Genomic DNA, 19,962 nt, shown 5'->3' with positions numbered 1-19,962 from the left:
AAAAGGAATCCTTAAGATCTTATAAATGTTTTCATTCTGATTTGAGCCAGTGTTGTCCTGTCCATTGTGCTTTCCCCCCCTGAGTACAGCCCACTGTGTGTTTCCATCATCTGCAGCATGGCCCTAATCACAACCAGGTGCCTCCCATTCAAATTAACATGTGGTTCTAACTTTCCCCCTATTTTGACAAATGCATACCTGGGTTGCTGACTAGTAAAACCATAAAATGAATTCTTCTTTTTTATTATTCACAACACATGAGGATGGTTGGGAGAGCAAGGTGGAACAGAGCTGCGAATGATTTCACCTTGCATGCAACCCTCCTCCGCTGGTATTGTGTACCTTGATACATGACTGGGATCACAGTTATTAGAAGCAGGACCTATTGTACTTGGCTGATCCAAATTCTTTTTTTTTTTTTTCATTTTGTTCGTTCATTATTTGGGTTATCGGTTGCATTTGTAGAGTGCACTAACACACGAGCAGAACGGCTTTAATGTGATATTTTCATGATCTGTGATTCCAGTTAAACAGATGAGTTCCTATGTTGAACAAAAAACAAACTTGCAGCCGGCGTTTTTGCACATTAGCAGCGTCGCATAGTATATTCTTATTACTCAATCCAGGATACTAAAGGTGGGATAATGTCATTATTTGAATCTATCTGGATCATTTGCAACAACAACAAAAAAAAATGTTAAAATAGATAAAAGGCGCAGACTCTCCTGAGACCTGTGTGTTTTGTTGGTTGAGATGGGAGGAACAGCAAACACAAAGAGGTCCAGCTTTACTGGATCCAGCATGAAATCAAATCTGTTTGGTTTGTACTTCAGTCTTGTAATGATTAGTCTCATTAAACCTGTGCTAGTGTGACAAATCAATGAGTACGGCTCAGACACTTTTCACTGCTGCAGCTCCACTTTTTGAGTATTTTACATTAAAATCAAAAAGGCATGTGGCAGCTTTAAGCAGAGCCAATGAAAGCAATAGGAGATGACGAGCATCCTAGGGAAGTGCTGATGATGACAGACCAATATGTAAAAAATTACAGGATGGACTAAGATGTCTCTTTTATTGATATTTATGTGAAGGCGTCTGACAAAGTTATTAAAAAGTTTGAAGGTGAAAAGGGTTGTGAAAACCCGTAAAACGTTTCCTTAGACTCAAACAGCTCCTGTGGGAATATATGCTACCGACTCTCTCTCGAGGCCCTCATTCACATAAATGCCATACATGTGATCGATATCTGAGAATGATCCCGAGCTGTCTTTCCTCGCTTCCTTTCTCTCGGGGTCTGGAATGCGCTCACTGCTCTCGCGTCTGAGCCGTGAGCTGGATCAAAGCTGTATATTGTGTTACTGTTTTCATTTCTACCGTGAGGATTTCTCCCCTTGGTAAAAAAATTCACCGCCCAAAGCTCTTGTATCCACAATACAACACCTGGAAAAAGAAACTCTTCATTAATCTCCGCAGCCCTTAAGAATCTGTGGTTTTAAGCACTCCTGTTTCCAAACCACATGTGAGGCGGCACAGCGGCTGGTCGGCAGAGCCTTTGTTTTAGAATAACTCTGGGTTATTTTCAGGTCATTGTGGACGGGTGGTTTCTTAATTGAATTTCTAAGCGTTTTGTTTAATATGCCACCATTAAAGGGCTCTAAAAATAGCCCGGTGGATGCAATGACCTAATCTTTTCCGGAGTTTTGGAGAGATAGATAATCCTAGATGGTCTTTATCTCTCCGACTAACAGCTGACGAATGAATAATTACAGAGCACCACAGATTAGATCACTGTCAGTGTTGTTCTTAACTTAAGAGTGCTAAATCATGTGGTACTGCCCTGATTACTGATACCTCTGAGAATATGTAGTCCATGAGATAAACTGTATAGACTTTTTTTTTTTTGCCGCCTCTCTCCGTCAGTGTGTTTTACTATGACCACAATAATTCCAGAGAAGCTTTTAAAGCTTTTACAATAAACACGGCTGGTATCTGTGGTGACAGAAGATAGAGGGCGCTCCTCTAATTGCTTGCCTTCGTGACGACTCTAACAAATAATGAAAACTTTGAACAGAAGCTTCTGAGGTAAGCCCTTTAATTCCCTCTATATTACATTTGTCCTCGCTCATATCCACAGCGCATATTAGCGACAATCACGGAAAGTTTAATAGCTGCCCAGCTGAGTTTTTGTTTCCAGTGGACAGGAGCTTCAAATCTGAAAATCCTTCTCATAATAATAGAAGCCATGGAATCATAATAACATCTACTCCCTCTGATAAAAACTATCCACGAGTGAGTCAGCTGACAAGATCATACAATGTCATTTCTCTAGCTGCCTAAATATGGATCCCCAATCTGTTTAATATTAAATACATCAGCAAATCAAAGGAAATGACTGAGGAAATGATTAAAACTCAACTCATGAATTGTTCTTTTTATCTTGGTATATTATAACAGTTGTACTATGCACAGTACACAGACAGTAACCACCTGTACCTTTCATTCAGTTTAACCAGGCTGTACATGCTACCAGCCCAGGGGCTAATTAGTTGGACAACAAATGTAACACGTTACATTACTTGTTCCTTCACTTTCATAGCTCATCCACGCTCTGTCATGGGCCTTTAAACATTAGCAACATCAGCTACATCCAGCATCTAGCTTAGCCTTGGCAACCACATACAGTTCTCTAGAAGACCTGACCTGAGGAGTGAGGTTACGCACCCTCCAACTCCTGACTGAGTCAGTGTCGCCACGTGAAGTGGGCGTATCGTAGAGAGGAGGACAACTGCGAAGTTAAAACTAAAAAGAACTGTTTCTTAAATTACCTCACAATTTACCTGTGTATTTATCCATTTTACGCAGTTTATTCATGTTATTAATTTATTCCATAATTAGTTTTCTTAAGTACTGAGCACTCTGAGGCTGAACCTCAGAGAAACGTGCTATGCAGTGAAACGCTCTTTGGGAGGTGCGAGTGGCCGAGGAGCAGCCGGTTTGTCACCGAGCGTTACAGAACACGGCGCGGTGCGCTCTCGGCGGTGACCTCATCTTCTTAATTACTTGTCAGTGATCGAGGGCAGGAGCAGAACACACACACACTCACTCACTCACACAGATTTATCAACACAAAGAGCTAACACGGCCACCTTCTGCATCACTGGAAGAAGCCTGTGACTAAGAGTTTGCTCACACTCCACACAAGGGCCTGCCATCTCAGTGCACTACAACAGCCGTGGCCTGTATTTATATTAGTGGCTAAGCAATTTTAACTGTACATTCCAGATAGGTGAACAGCACTTGGCCCAGGCAGACAAATATTTCAAAGCTTACAAAAAACAGAAAAAAACCCCCCCAAAAAACAACAAAAATCAGTGATCAGTGTTCAGTCAATAGAGCACTTGGCATGAGGAGGTACGCAGCATTTTTGCAACAAAGGTAACAAAGATTTATTTATGTGTCTGAGCTCACAGAACCCTAGTATACCTTTCAATAAGTTTTACTGTAGTGTAACTAAATATGAAACCAATTACAAACTTGGGTCGGCACTACAAACACAGTCCCTGGGTTTATATTTTTTTCAACATTCCCCTCGAATTCAAGTATTTATTTCATGCTCTCCCATTTGGTTTTTCATCACGTCACACAGGCTGGTTTGATAAATAATAAATCTGTTTACTGCCCCTATGTACTGAGGTAATATTTGCCCTCAGAAATGTTCTATCCATCAACTCATTCTCATCTCAGGCTCTGTTGCTCTCGGCTTGGATGATGAATGAACAAGTGAGTAATTTCACGCATGAATTAGGAGCTAAAAACAACAGCAGGAAAATGCATCGGCACACATTCCACCTGTTGCCTAATGCAAAAAATAAAAAAATAAAATGCTGGTTTTTGTTATGGTGATGAGGTTGTATGATGATGGTGGTTAAGATAAAACGCCTGGCAGGTCTGCAGAACACTTTTGATAATGAGGATAGCAAGGTAAACAGTTTTATGTTAGTTCTATTTACAGAACAGGCAGTTCTTATCACGTCTAGAGTAATATCTGTTCATTACATCCATTTAAAATCGTTTTTTTCTCCTGCACTAAAAGTTCAAATTTTTAACCACAGGCATGGAGTTAAAGCTCATTGCACAATGCATGATTGTCTATAATCAGAAACCTAAGTTAATTTCCTCTGATGAAAATGAATCAGTCAGTTTAGGGGCACAGCGCTACATAAACAGGCGAGCTGCGCAGAGCCCAGGTTGAACTGCATGAAATGATGAAGTGTTGGGCTGATCATGTCTATCAGTATTACTGACTAATCTCCTCCAGATGAGAGTAATCTCCCCAACTCCAGCCACCATCAAATCAGTATGGAATCCACTCAGCTTGCTAGGGAGAAGGTGCTACACGAAAAGCCAGACTGGAGCAATAAGAGTTGTTTTTACTGCAGGTGTTAGAGACTCCCGAGCTGCCAAACTACCTTCTTAACCGCTCGCGCCGCTCCTCCACTCTTATTTGACTAAATGAAAAGAGCGTTGCCCAGATTTGTATCGGGTAAAAATCTGTATTTTCATGTTAAACCCGGTGAGGAATTACAGTGTTGTTGGGCCACCTTCAACTGAGTAACCGGAACGCTACCCAATCAACCCTCTGATGTGAGGCCAGTGAGGGCTGATTGCATGTTTACTGCAGCTTGTTCATTAAAAAAGGTTTTATACTTAAAGGTCCACTGCTGAATCAGGTCAGAATCAAGACGAGGGGGACAATCAGTGCACCTTAGCATGATTTTAAATCAGGGATAAAAGGCCAGATATGTTTGTTCCTGCTTTTTTTTTAATGATTATAATCAGCATAATAAAGATTTTTTACAAAAAAACATTTTTCAAATGAATTCTTCAGTCTCTGTAACTGGACATAGATGTGCCAATATGAAATCCAGCGTAAAAAGAAATGATTTTAGGGAGCACTGCCAATTCCAAAAGGAGCTTGCATTGAAAGTATAAGTGGGCAGCAGGACAGCATTAAAACTGCTTATGGCAAACTTGTGTTAATGATGCCATCATGTGGACTCTTATAAAGCTTTAAGGATCTTATAGGACAGGAGGTGACCTTTATTATCACCAGTTACAAAACTATATTAACATAACACAAACGTAACTGAGCAGGAGGCATTTCATTACAAAGCTACAACACTGAGGTAACCTCTGAAATAAGGACCATTCACTGGAAGCACCACAGAGACAAAACATCACTGTGATGAGATACCAGCTCTCAGCATTTACCACTGGCCTCTCTCTCTCTCTCACACACACACACACACACACACACACACACAGTCGAACAGTTCGTATTATAAGATTACATCATTGCATATTTTGGCCAATAAGCAACAGAGAACTACAGAAATGCACATGACATATTCCTCCTCCCTCTTCCATTATGGCTGTGTACTCTGTGTTCTGCTACGCCGCTCACCTGAAAGCTGTGCTGCCACTTGCTGCTAATGCTGCATGGGAATAAATCATTCACTCCCCACATCACTCCCCACTCCCTGCTGTGCTGAGGTTGGGGTTTCCTTTTGGGCAGTGACATGATCGGAGCCTAGACACCAAGTCTCAACACTGGACATGTTCTACATGCACACAATTCATTCCATGGGAGGTAGGTAAGTGAAACGAAGGCTTGGAAAAGCTTTGCTGTCACTTGTATCTCAAAATGAAGGATAAACTAATACATAAAGATGAAAAGGTCAGTGGTGACAAGCTATTTCAGCTATTAAACATTCAACATCAACACTGGAATTTCAGAATCACTGAGGACAGGAGTCTAAGTCCCCCCCTGCGCACCCCAGGCTGGTAATTTCCAAATTCACCCCAAAATTTCCAAGGACATGCTCTCAGTGTCCTCAGTGTCCCACCCTTAAACAGACAATACTGATATCATTATTTCCTTTTTTTTACATTTATAGGTTTTTTTTTTTTTCCTCAAATGTATGATATTATTATTTCTGTATTTTCATCATTGTTTGTACTTTAGTTAATAATTCACAGTTTTTGTTACTGTTATAAATGTTACATTTTTTAAAGAAGGAAATTTAAGGGACCCAGGGACTGTATGAAAATTATAAGGTGGGCAGCAGGGGGCCAGAAAATGGGGAGAGCAATTCTTTTTGTTTTTCTTTCTTTTTTTTTCAGCACCATTTTATATTTTTTCACCCTCCCCCCGTGAGATTATTGTATTTTATTGCAAAATAATAAAAGTAAATGTTGCGTTCAGAGGGGTTGATGTTTTTTTCTAAGTCAGTGGGAAGGTTAATAGTTTTTATACAGTCCCTTATGTTTTTAGTTAAAATACATATCATACATTTTTTTCTTATTATATCTGTAATTTTTTTTAAAACTCTAAACTCAAAATCTCAAAATCAGCATCAGCCTCAAAAGTCCACTATCAGTCATTCTCTAGCAGACAGCAGTGAAATTACAACCTATCTATTAACTCAATGAGCTGATTGTTCGGTTTGAACAGGACACTGTATTTGTAAGCAGTAAATGAAGACAGGGTCACTGTGTCAGTAACAGTCTTATCTTTCATTTGTGTTTGGAGTCTGTCATCTGGTCTTTGGCAGGAACACCACTTGCTCTGTTTTCCTTGTCCCTCTTGTCTCATCTACAGGCTGATGCGAAGACAAAGGGAATAAAATGAATGGCCGAATTTGAGGAGATTCCAGTTTATGTTCATCTGCCTCTTCAATTACCCTCACTCCCGCGCCTCACATGACATCATGGAAAACTTTGTAAGGTCTAGGAGTGCACAGGGAAATGCTGCGTTGCTCTCACTATTCAGAGAGTCCGCAGGGATACGTCAGTCTAAAAATACAGATTTAAATCACAGGATTCTTCGGATCCTTTCACCTTTAGCCCTGTGATGCGAGTGGCATTTAAGCCAGGTTGCTTTGGGCTGTGAGGCAGAAAAGCAGAGATATTTCAGCATGGATTAATCATCAGATGGATTCAATAAAATGTTCAAACAACCTTGTTTTATCTGGCCTGGGGACTTTCTTGGAAAAGACACGTGACTTGCATACTTATATTTACCTGCTGTATGTACGTTGGCTGAGATAACACACATGATTTTGTCTGTGCAATTTTCTAAAGTTTCTAAAGATAACAAAACAATAATGTTCATATAAAATTGAGGTGAGCTTGTTTGTGTTTTACTCTCTGCCTTTTTAATTGATTCAGACGACCTCATCAATCATTTGAAGGCTACCATTACCATCTATTTGGTCAGGGCCAGCGAGTATGAAAGATAAGCACTTGTTTATATGCATGGTAATGGAAGTGCCTCATATGTGGAGAGCTTGATGAGCAGACATAAGCTTGGATTTTTTTTAAGTTCTTCAAAGTTCTTCAAAGTTTTTCTATAACTACAGTGAGAGAACCATGAACCTGCAAAAGTACAGTGAGAACAAAGGACATTTGTGGCAATAAGACTGATGTTAAGTGCAAAGCATCCCAATTTACTGCATGACCACTCAATTTCATGACCCTGAAAAGTATTTTTTTTACAAAGTTTAAAGTGAGCTCACTCTATCGTTCCCTGTAAACCCGAAAGATATAAAGCTGTTATTTTCATGATGCCAAGTCTGTGATAAACACAGGAAATCTAGTCAGATACAAGATGGTGGATTTGGTCACTTATTGATTTAAAACTTGATTGTGGTTTGTTTTAAAACAGAAAAAGTTCACAGTGACTTCAGACACAATGTGTTTATTTGAATTTAAGCAAAACCACCATCTTTTCCCTAACCTCAGCCACAGAGCTTTTGTTGTGTAAACCTAATCACAGACGGGACTCTGGATGTGAAGCCCCGGTCTCTGGTGTGACATTCGTGCTCTTTGTACACCCCAGCCACCTCCTGGCAACCCTGCTGCTGTTAATAAATATAGAACTTCATTCATTCATTCATTCATTCGTTCAGTCAAACAACCAAAACCGTTTAAATCCCCAGAAAATTCACATAGGATCCCACCGCTCAGAGTAAGAAGACAACTGATAATAGCAGTCCTTTACATGAACTACTGTGCAGCTGCAGTAAATATGTAGCTCTCTGTAGCTGCAGTACCATAGCAGCTAATCATGATTGCAATCAAATGATCAGTACTCAGCCAATCATATCAGTGCTAATCATTGTTTTGACTCTCTACTCAGTTTGCCTTTTGTTATGCACACTGTTATTTAAGGTAGATGAACAAACCAAATCTCTGACGGTGTTCGAAGAGCCAAGTTCGTGGGATGAGAATTAGCAGGACTGGCTAACGTCACGTTAGCTTGGATTAGTTAAGCTAAGTTTGGAGAACAGCTCCCTGTGTGCTTGGATTTCAAATGAAAAGGAAAGAAATGCAATCAGAGCTCACCATTCTTGCCCTCTGACGATGGAAGCTGGTTCTTTAATACGTGGTTTCTCCTCTCCGTCAACTGTCCAGTGTCTCCATGACCCTGTGCAGCCCTCTGCAGGTGTCCAGGACACTGCCTGTCCTCTGAACCGTTGTTGTGGATCTCAGAGCATTTCACAGCGTTCATGGCTCACACGTCACTCCCCAGTGGAAAACATCTCTCTTCGGGTCACCGCAACTTCCCTTTGAAAGAGAAAAAGACAATTAAAGAGCATACCCTGTGCACACCACGGTGAGAGCACTTGACTCTGACTACTACCTCGGTCAGCTGTAACAGTTTGAGAGCCAAAGTTAATTGAGTTTGAATGAGCATGAAAGACACAGCAAACAGCCATTTGAATGTTTGCATTTGAAAAAATCCTCCGTGGTGCCGGGAGCTGGAGCGGAGCCATGTTAGTGTTTGCAGAATACAACATGAGTTCCAGATTTTGTATTGTTTCTTTTCAGAGGTCCATCTCAGCTCAGGCAGACGGCAGAGCGCGTGCCTGTTTGTTTACAGAGCTTTAAGCCCACTTTCAACCTTCGCGGATGCATCCCTCCATCAGCCGCCACTATCCTCTGCCGCTGCCAACTTATCAATTTACACAATTTACAAAGAGCAGACCTTCCTACCTCCTGAACAAATATTAAACACATCAACTCTGTGGATTCAGTAGCTCAGAGAGCCCCCACAAGGTGTCGATGTGAAAAATGAGCCTCTTACTCAGGTCCCAGACAAGCCAAGTCTTCTTTTGCAGCCTGTCTACGCAGTCTGTCTACACTACATCATCTCCTGAGGCCTGCACCATAGGGCACCACAAACATACATTTCTGTTTTCTTTAATAAGCTCTGTTTGGAGAACCGCTCATATGCTTACAGGACAATAAAAGCCTCATAAATGTATGTAAGGCCTTATAAAAATAGCACTTTTTTTTTTTTTTTTTTTTTTTTTTTAAAGGCTCCTTCAGTAGTTTAGGATAAACTTTTATTGCAGAATCTTTGCAATAATGAAAAATAGTTCTTTGAGATCAAACAGCATAGATTTAAACGTAAGCATTTAGGACACAGGAACGTGCTGAGGGCACTCCAGGTCAGTTCAGATCCCTGCAAAGCTGTAACCACTGCAAAGCAAATGAGAATCAAAGCTACGACCAACTTAATATCTCCTTCAGCCAAACACACAGAGGCTTTTCAGTCACAGTACATATCTTCTATAAACCACTGCTGCACGTAGCATACAGCATGAGATCCAAAAAAACAAGCAGCCTCTGCAAATGTTCACTTATACTCAGAGATTCTCTCTCAAACTTTCTTGCAAATAAGCAAACGTTTGGTCTCTGTTTATCTCCAAACTACACTGTATGTGTTGCATTTTTAAACTGCATTGCTTAAATACCTCTAATAGTGATTGACAGTAACTGGACACTGATTGTTAGCTGACCAGATGCTAACACTGAAAGCATAAACTGAAAGCACAGCTCCAGACAGTGGACAAAGCCAGGAAGTGTCGAAACAGACACCTGAAAACTGTGAAGACCTTTCTCTGAGTATTATACTCATTCTATGAATTATCACACTTCTGAATATCAGATCTTTTGTGAAAGCTACCAAGATTATTTACTGTCATGTTGTTACTGTAATGTGGGCTGTGTTCAGGTAGAGAAGGTAGAGAAGCTAAAGGCCACCACATCCAGTGTTAGACAGTACAACAAATGATAAATGGCTTAAGGTGCAGTACCATTAATGTCCACTGTAAAGTCAGTACATTTTTTGTGCATGACTGACACATATCTCAGCCCATAAGCCTCCTCATCCCTTCTTTACCCTGGCTCCACTCGCTTCCCAGGTAGCCAAAATGTTATGGCCCAACAGCAGCCTAAATCTGATAGGCCTAATTGCTCGTCTCATGATGAATGATACACCAGAATCTGCCAAATTGTGCTGATTCCACCTGTCAAAAAGTAGTCCAAGTGCTGCTAACTCGAGGTGATTCTCAGTCCACCAAAAAAAGGCCAAGCCGAATCTGGCAGCCATATGTAGGCCAAAGGCCCACATTTCTATGAATGGTTCAATTAACTGCCAAGACAATGGCAAACCCAAAACCCAAGTCTATGGATTCAGAACTTCCTCTCAGAAATCTGTAGGTGACGCTCATGTTCTCCTTCAGTCTATGGTCAAACCTTTCTGCAGGCTGTGTATCCAAACCTCCTTATTATGGCTGCCAAGGGGTGTGTTAACACCTGAGAGCCCTAAGTTAGCTTTGAAACACACAGGACTTGAATTTGAACGATTTATTTAAGTGGCGTGTCCTGTTGTAAAAACTCAGAAAAGGTTGTCCTGGTAGTTTTCTGGGATTTGAGTCTCCTCTTCTAAGAAACAATACTGAAGACACTGCATCTACTCAGACCATATCTTGACACACAGATTACATGTAGCGTGGCTGAAGGAACAAAAAGGGTTTGCACGCTATACTGCACATAAACATCGGGCAGGGCAAACAATAACAAACCCGTGCATTTACCTCAGAAACAAGACAACAGTTACAGTAAATCATAGCCTGTTAAAAGGCTAGAGGAGACTGGGACTCCTCCATGGAGCATCAGGAGGAACCTCTTTAATGAAGCCTTAACTGATGGGCCTGGTTTAACAGCCCACCCAGAGACAGATAGGACCCGCTCTGATAATTTATACCACAGTGAAAATCCCCGCTGGGAATAGGTGGAGATAGGCGGAGGAAAACACCATCTCAAAGACAAAGAGGGGACAAGAATGACACCCAAGTTCAACTTGATGTTTCATATTAGCTCATACTATGAGAAGTTATCAGTGAATCTGCTTTTTACGAGACTTAAAGACTGACTGAGGAAAAAAAAAAAGCCCATCTACTGAAAGGCTCAGGGGGAAAAGTGTGGATGGAAAAAAGAGAAAAGGAAAACAAGGCCGTGTTCAAAAGAACCAGGTTATGGTCTGATGCTATCTGAGGCAGTGTGGAGTGAATGGTGGCCTGCATCTCTGTGTCAACACGATGAGAGCCAGGACACGTGGCACTTGGAACTCCATCGAGATGAGCTGATAGCAGGGTCTCACTTAACAGTTGTCTGCTTATCGATTCCCTCGGCCAGTCCGAATGCTTGTTGTATTATCTGCCCTTCTCTATAATGACTCACAGATTAAGGAGTGACTGGAGCGGCAGACAATCGCTTGCCTCAGGATGTTTACAGACCCCCTCCCTATATCTTCTGCATGTTAATCTTTATTACCTGGCAGTGTTTAAGTTATTGGTCACATTACCTGCTTGTGGTAATACGTGTGGTGAGACACTGTGACGTTTCCAATTCCAATATATCATTTAGTACTGAATTACTCATATTTGAACCAAAGTTAAAATTCATGACCTGTGTACTAATGTGTACTAATCAAACTGTACTTATAAACATGGAGAAATGAAAGTTTTGTTGATTTTTCTACAGCACCACCCACACTGAACTTCTCCAGGGAGCCTGAATTTTTGGAGTGTCAGCGCTGGCACTGGTAGCTTCACAGAGCTGTTAAGAGGCAAGGACCCCTGGTTCTTGAAATAAAGACCCCACTCTATTTTTCCCACAGACACTGTTAGGTGATTCCCAGCAACTCGACAGCTTGGACTGGCTTTCTAGTTGACTCATAAGCTCAAAACTTGAACGACTGCATGAGAAGAAATGCGGTTCTTTGATAAAAAGTCGAAGGTACAAGCTTGTGAAAATGAAACTCTGGGAGTAATGAACCACAACTCCCAGGGTGCTTTTCAGAAAGACACATTTGCATCACATCTTAAAACTCTTACATACTTAGTCAGGGTGATCGGAAGCTAAAAATGACTAATAGCACAATTTGCAGCTTAAATTGGTTCAATGAGGCAAAGCGCTTTAAATTTATGCTACAGACGGGCTTCTTCTAATATCTAATGTCTAATATCTGATGTCTTAAACCCATGTGACTGCTACACTATCCAGGAGAGACCAGTGTGTCTGTGTTAAGTAACATAGTAACATTATAAGTCAATGGTACAGGGAAGCGTGGCTGTGGACTGCCCTCGCTCAGACGTCCATCATACCCTCCAGCATAGCTATGTTAAACAAATCCTTGGGATGCGGTAGTTATGTCACTTTCATTTCAATGTGCTGTGGAGGCCTATGTTATATGAGGTCTGTCTTTAATTCTAATGTCTGACAATCGTCAGAGATACAAAATGAATGTCTGCAAGGAACACTGATGATTTTGTGTAGAAAGAAACTCTGAAAAACTTTGGAATGTGAGAACATTAGTTCCGCTTTCTGAGCTAGTTAGCTTAGCTTGCTTGCTTCCATTTTCTGAGCAGAATACAAACTTAGCATGATGGGTCCACCTGATTGTTAAATCTTGTAAAGGGCGGAGACATCTTAAATTCCTGACAGAACATAACCAATGCTACGTTTGCAGGGTATAAAGGACTATGACATCCTCCAGTCAGTGTAGAGCACCGTGAAAGTTCAGCTGGACAGTGCTGCTTAATTATAAGAATAAAATAGGACAACAAGCATTTCTGGGGCCATAAAGCACTGAGGTTATCTCATCTCATTCATGTGACACTGAGAGTTAGGGAAAATATGCGGGACCTGCCTTTAAATTATATGCACACCAAAGGCGGGCTGTTGGTTGCCAGTAGTCTACTTCCTATTATAGTATACTCATGCACGAACAATGTCATTACACAGTTTCTTGTGGCATCCATGAGTAACTTTACTGTAATCGAGCTTTTGTTTTATTTAACTTGGATTAAAGTAACAGATAGCAGTAGCAGTATTTCATGGTGAATTATAATCCACTTTCTATTTTGAGGTTTTTTATATTTGGAGCCAAAGATTCACACATTTAGCCTTTGGTGAATCTCTCCATCAGCCCTGCTCGTCCTTCACTGCTAGATTATTCATTCGAGCGGTCACATCTGGTATGTTTTCTTCTCTTTTGTCTCTTTCCTGCTTCTCTCGCACTCTCCACGGTTTGCGAGCGACCACCAGCCGAGCTGAAGCCGAGCCAAATTTACAGGAGGCTTTCGTAGCCTAGTAATATTTATGTTGGGGTTAGTCCAGGATTTCCAACTGATGATTGTGAATTTATGCTGCAATCAATATGGGGGATCCTCCAGCTGAGCTCATTATGATAATTCCTGCTTGAGTTCTGCTTAATAACATTTGTTTTGCACATTTTGATGGGAGCACAATAGATCCCCTTAGCTTAGCTAAAGTGCCTTTATAATACAGGCCCACTTGTTTATGACTTCCAAAAGTTTAACTGACCAACACTCTTTACTGGAATGCTTTTATCTTAAAGGCTTTTCTCCAAGACTGAACTCTTCCTCACACCGCTATCAGGCCAACTGGTAATCTGCAATAATTTCAGCATCCAATACTGTACGGTGCATCCTCACGTCTCATGCTGCTTTAATCCAGCAGCATGATAATACTTAGCAGAGTGGAATGTGAGCCCGTATCTGTGATGGGTGACATACTGTATTTGAAACGAGACAATGTGCCTCTCGACAGGCCCGAGGTATGCTTTTATCCTCCTGCGAACGTAGCAAGAAATCAGAGTAAGCGGCCAACGTTTTCAGCCTGTGTAATGCTCTGCTCTAACCTGAGCCTGTACTCACACCGCTGTTGAAACAGGTGGTGTTTCTGGATTTGTTTGAAAGTAAATAGACTCGCGAATATAATGAAAAGGAATCGGCTCTATGTACATGGCGCTTCACTTTAGACAAGTTGTTATTAAATGATTTTTTAACAGAGGATTTGGCAAGATTTAGAACTTTTGCCATTCTATAATAAACAATGGCATGGCCATAATGAAAATATTTACTTAATTCTCTAAAGTGACTTATGGCAACTTTGGCCACTAAACAGAGTGTCATGAGTGTTATGGCGTCAGGTGCCACGGTCTGTATAAATACTGCCTGTACACTTGTTTATAGGAAAACCCCCATCTGGCTTCAGCGAACACAGTCAGACACACTGGTGACCCCTGGGATTTTTCGAATGGAAAATATAACAGGACTGTTTGCTAAGCGGGGGGATAGCTGTACGGCAGTCAACTGTCAAGTGACAGACAAGACAACGTTGTAAAAGACTGCAGGCTCCACATCCCCGAGCCCAGCCCTTTCTCAACCTGTAAACACAGAGCCTAGCTTTTGAAGAACTATCCAAAAAAGCCCAGTGGCCTTTTTTCATCCCCCGTTTACGGGATTCATAAACTATGACAGTGTTACTGTGCTGTGCAGACTTCAAATTTCAAGGAGGTAACAACTGAGGGAATGAGAAGAACTGTCTACAAAAAGAATAAAGCAATGGAAAGGAAGCAAAAACAAAAACTAAACAACAACAACAAATTGGCTGCTCAGCAATCCTGAAGAATGTAAACAAAACAATAAGACAAAACGAGGATTAAGTGGCCTACGCTATCACTGCACCTTTTCAGCCTCGGCTCATTCCTGGATTTATTATAGAACATGGGATTATTAAGCTTATTCATTTGAAACAGCATTAAACAAGCCCAGCATTTTTTTGTTACTTTTACCTATTTTATGACCAATGTGGTTTAGTCTAGAAGGCCCCTAAAAGCACCGGGTGACAGTTGATGCATACACAGAGCTGCTGTAACTTATGGCAGACGGAGCGCTGGAGAAAGTTGAAAGGTCAAATGTTTCAAATAAACAAGGAGAGGCTACAATTACTGTTTTTGTTGCACACCGTGAAAGAAAAGCAACATGAAAGCCCACTGGCAGATAAACTGCTCGGTTTGATGTCTTTGTTTTGTTTTGTCTTAAATAACCAGTTAAGGGATTTCCGTGCAACACAATGCCAACACTGTACAGTGTAATCTGGATTGAATAGGGGTCATTGTGTTTTTTTAATGTATTTAGTCATTTTATTTTCACAGCAGAAACAAAAGTCGTCCAAATTGAACAAAATGTGACGCACACCATGTGACATCTGTAAACTACACACATCATTCATTATGCTGAAAGTTTTTTGTTGCACTGGAGAAAGTTTTTGCATGTTGCTCTAAAGTTTTATTTAATTTCATTTATTTACATGGAGAATTGTCCACATTAGATACCAGAAATCAGTCTGTGGAAAGGCACCATCTGCAGCATCCAGATAATAATTTCTGTTTATCTGTACCTAAAATATTTTGCGTATTGTTGCTCCAACACAGCTTCCAAACTTCTGTCAAACGGCTGCAGTCCGTGTGTGAATTCAGTGATTAGTGCGAGAGGGTAAGTGAGGAGCTGCAGTCAGCCCGACATGTTTCTACTCTTGTCAATGCAGCTGGGCTTCTAGTATTCCCCTCCTTCAAACTGTTTAGCTTGACGGCCTTTATCCACATCAATCACACAAGGAATCGAGCCACGGGCGTTTCATCCACGCTTTTCACTGCGAAAACAGTGGAAGATGTCCCAGACCCACTTAAGCGCACATTCAACAGAAATGAACTGGAATGGTGCACAGCAGAAGGGGCTTGCGTCGTGTCTTGTCTGGTCGCACATGCCAAGAAAGATTAAGATATTCCAGAGAAGAGGATCCGTTAATATTTTACAGTTCACCAGATGTGTCCACAGTGTTATGAAAAACACGCTTTCTATGAATCCATCATCTTCCAATCCTGCCCGGCCCTCCGAACTCATGAAATACATCAAAGGCAGTGGCACGTGGAGGATGAGGAACTATTACTTCAACACTAAGAGCCCTGAGCAGATTCCTCTCCATGTCCCTCCAACCCTGGTGGCTGTGACTGAGCGACAGAGGACGACAACTTCACGAGGTCAAAGATCTCAGTATACCACAGACCAATACTGAAACACACACGTGTGCACACAAGCACCAACACACAAAAAACAGACACGCAGCAGAAGTAAATGGTCTGTGTTTGAAATGTTTTGTCAGTGTTACAGTACAATGTGCATGATTTGCACCTCAGTCTTCAGACTGAGTGCATGAGGCCTCATCCCTTTACGTCATCCACTACACATGTTGAGAGAGGATTTACAACCAAACTGTGTTTAAACATTTTACTGTCACCACAAAAAAAAAAAAAAAAAAAAAAAAAAAAAAAACAGTAACAAAGTATGATTCCAATTCATCACATTCTTTGTCTTTCTCAGACTGGGAGATCGTAAAAGAGAAAACAACAAGATGAAAAATACTGGGAAAAGATTCAAGTAGAAGGAGGAGAAGTGACCATGACCTCCTCTGAACTGGGCAAGAACTGATTCGACTCACAGGAACACTGAGGACCAATTTAAAGAGCTTTGGGGCTTTTGGAGGAAACGAAGACATGAAAGAATTTATGTCCTTTGGCCAAACCACAACAATGTTCAAGGTAACAGAGTCATCACCCGGAAACTGGAACTTGTCATCAGTAAAATACACCGGCCAGTCCATGTGGTGGTCTGCCGTCTGGACCTTGTGAAATGTGGATGAATCTTTATTTCACAGTTTGACACTGGCGGAGTACAAGATGGTGTGCGGGGCCTACCACTGCTAGTCGCTCACAGTCACATTAGCTGTATGAGCTGCTTTCTAAGTTCTCCTCACGTCACTGTTTACTCCCCCCCATGGCATTCTGGTCTTTCAGAGCGGTCAAAAACAAACTTCCTGTTGGTGAACGGTACAAATTTGTTATTCAGACTTCACTTACGTTGAACCTCAAATGAATAAAACTCACAGATTTACTTCACCCACGTGGACGAGACCACTGATCGTCACTATTCCACTGGAATGAAAGGATTTTGCTGTGCAAATGCAAAATGTCACTGATTTAAATGCTTGTGCGATCTGACCTTTATGATCGTAGTTAGCATTGTCACACCTTGGTGAAGGTGTGACGAAGGACTGGAAGTCTCACTGTGGGAACGAGTGAGCAACTGGAGAAGCTGGGCCAAGGGAAGATTGTGGGCGTGGACCAAGCTTAAAACCAAGACCAAGAAGACCAAGATTAAAACATGTTGTTGTTTCGTTCATTTCAATGAGGCCATACTGAATGGTGATCTGTGTGTACTACTGTCAGCTCTGTAAGACATCATCAATCAGCTTTTGATTATTTATTGATTTATTTGACAGGTGACAATGCTGACTGTTGAAGGGATTGTTCAAGTCCGCCAATACCTGTCCTGCAATAACCTCTCTGACGTCACCGCTCCTCGGCCCAGCAGCCTCGGTGCTGCTGAACAGACTCACTGCTGGCATCATGAATAATGGCCTGTGTGTTTAACTTGCTCAACACAAAGAAGCCATGAAATCTAAATACATAAGGTAATATAAATATAAAGGAACCGTATAATCTCACACACCGTGGTTGCTCCGAGTGTGTGCGGACTGTGTGTGTGCGACTGTCACATTTTGGCTGTGCCTCCCGCTCCGTCTCTGGTTGGGTAGGCTGGCACTCTCTGTGTTTAAAAAGCTCCCGGAAAGTTTACAGAGAGTGTACTTCTGCTGGGGCTTTGTGTGACAAGCTTTAACGCACCATACCCATCAGCAGCAAAACAGCCACAGACCTCCCTGGAATCTGCTCTGCCACTTTCCATTCATGCATTTCCATGCATTCCCCAGCTTCCTTTAGTGTCCTGTCTCAGAAAACCTGTGTTGACAATTAATACTGGCTTTGTTTGTCAGGCTGCAAGCTAAGAGGCTACCGTGTGTTTACCTCGCTTTTGTCCTGCCGTGTGTCACAAGGCAGAAAAGGTCTAATCCGAGTTGGAAAAGAAGACGCGTTTTCCAAAGCAACAGTCCAGCCAGAGGTGAAAATGCTCCATTCTGAAAAGCTGTGTCCTCACAGGCTCTTCATCTCACTCACGTTGTGTTTCTAGGCAGGAAAATGGTGCAACTGGCCATTAACCACCCGGTCCACAAAGGTTTCACATAATGGTGCGACAACACTGTGGGTGTGACATTCCTGATGTAAGTCTGTTATGAATATACTTTGACTGAAATGGAAAACATTAACAGGCCACTAAAGAAACAGAATAATGTAAACGAGGTAATGTGAAGGTGTAGAAGATATGTTTCTCTAATTTATAAGATAATACGGGGTGTTACTAGTGTTTCCCACTGGGAGTTTACTTTTTAGGGAGCAGGGACAGTCAGGTAAATCAGATACAGACTGTCTGAAACTAAAAGCAATACTAATAAAATCAGCGGACTTGGACTGCTAACAAAGATTTACATTTACTACTCTCGAACTGAGAAAAGTGAGTCTACCAGACAACAACAACACAGTATTGATAACTGATTATTTTTTCAGACAAACATCCAACAAATTGGCAAACAAACTGGTTATATGGTTAGTTTTTTTGAAGGCTGGACACATGAAATAAGCAATAATCTAATCAGAGACGATTAACTGTAGAATTACTGACTCACTAATCAAAAACAAAATCAATGGAACCACTGGTTGTACAGTATACAACAAAACTGAGTATACCCCATGTGTAATAGCACTAAAAAGGTAAATGATAAAACAAATTAGATAGATGACACTAAAATTATGGGCCCCAAAGTACATGTATAGAAGAACATAGAACGTAGAAGAACATGTGAACGCTACAGCTTCCTCAGCTTTGGTCAGTGTTGTTTCTAATGCAACGTGGCTCCACATGGTGAGGAACAGCCAGAGCAAGTAAGAAACCAGATGGTGAGACTTCTTCACAAAGATGTGACAAAGGTACAAGAGCATCAACAGGCTGCAGAACATCAGCTGAAACACAGTGGTTAAGAATTACAGAGAGAGCCGTACTACCAGTAACAGAAGGTGCAGTGGCAGAACATGAAAAATGACGCCACACACACACACAATTCACTGTTTACACAGCCTGGCACTGAAAAACAAAGTAAGTGCTTCTGACTTGGTACAAGGATTATCTATGGAAACTGGTGGCTGATCGGAAAGTGAGAAGGACACTGCATGAAGTCAAACTCTACGACCAACGTCCAAGAAGAAAAACGTTTCTCACAAAATGGAACAAAACTGCAAGGACGAACTTTGCCAAAGTACATGAAAAGAAACGTGATGAATGTTGGCAGCACATTCATTGGTCTGATGAAACCAAAATAAATTTGTTTGGATCGGACGGAGTCCAGCATGTTTGGTGTGGACCTGGTCAGGACCACCACAGTGGCTGCAGAGTGAAGGACTGTGAAACACGGAGGTGGGAGTTTGCTGAAATGGGGCTGCATGAGAGCAAAAGGTGCAGGAGAGAGGACATTTATAGATGGAACTATGAATGGAATGGTGCCCAGATGCTGAATGAAAGGATGAATCCCAGTCTCAACAAGCTTGGCAGGATAGACATTTTCCAATACGACACACAACATGGCGCAAAATCACACGAGAGGTTTTAAAGACGAAAAAAGAGGAAACCTCTGCAGTATTTTAAAGTGGAAGGTGGAGCAACAGAAGCCCTCCAGCAAAGAGCAGCTGAAAAGAATCATCTGTGAAGAAGCAGAGCATCTCTCCACAGATCTGTG

The 19,962-nt window shown here is 41.5% G+C and overlaps 1 protein-coding gene across 5 annotated transcripts in view; it reads right to left on the bottom strand.

Annotated features, from left to right (window-relative positions):
* myocd (myocardin) overlaps positions 1–19,962 on the bottom strand; it is an 83,627-nt gene that overhangs the window by 40,230 nt on the left and 23,435 nt on the right. For all 5 annotated transcript variants that reach the window (XM_041066642.1, XM_041066643.1, XM_041066646.1 and 2 more), the window contains exon 2: positions 8,407–8,628. In XM_041066642.1, coding sequence (XP_040922576.1) covers positions 8,407–8,572 — 166 coding nt within the window. In that variant the 5' untranslated portion in view covers positions 8,573–8,628. The remainder of the gene's footprint in view (positions 1–8,406; positions 8,629–19,962) is intronic.

This window comes from Toxotes jaculatrix, chromosome 21, assembly GCF_017976425.1.
Source record: "Toxotes jaculatrix isolate fToxJac2 chromosome 21, fToxJac2.pri, whole genome shotgun sequence".
NCBI lineage: Eukaryota > Metazoa > Chordata > Actinopteri > Toxotidae > Toxotes > Toxotes jaculatrix.
Note: the sequence above shows the minus strand (reverse complement) of the source record. Positions and strands in the feature narration are given on the sequence as shown.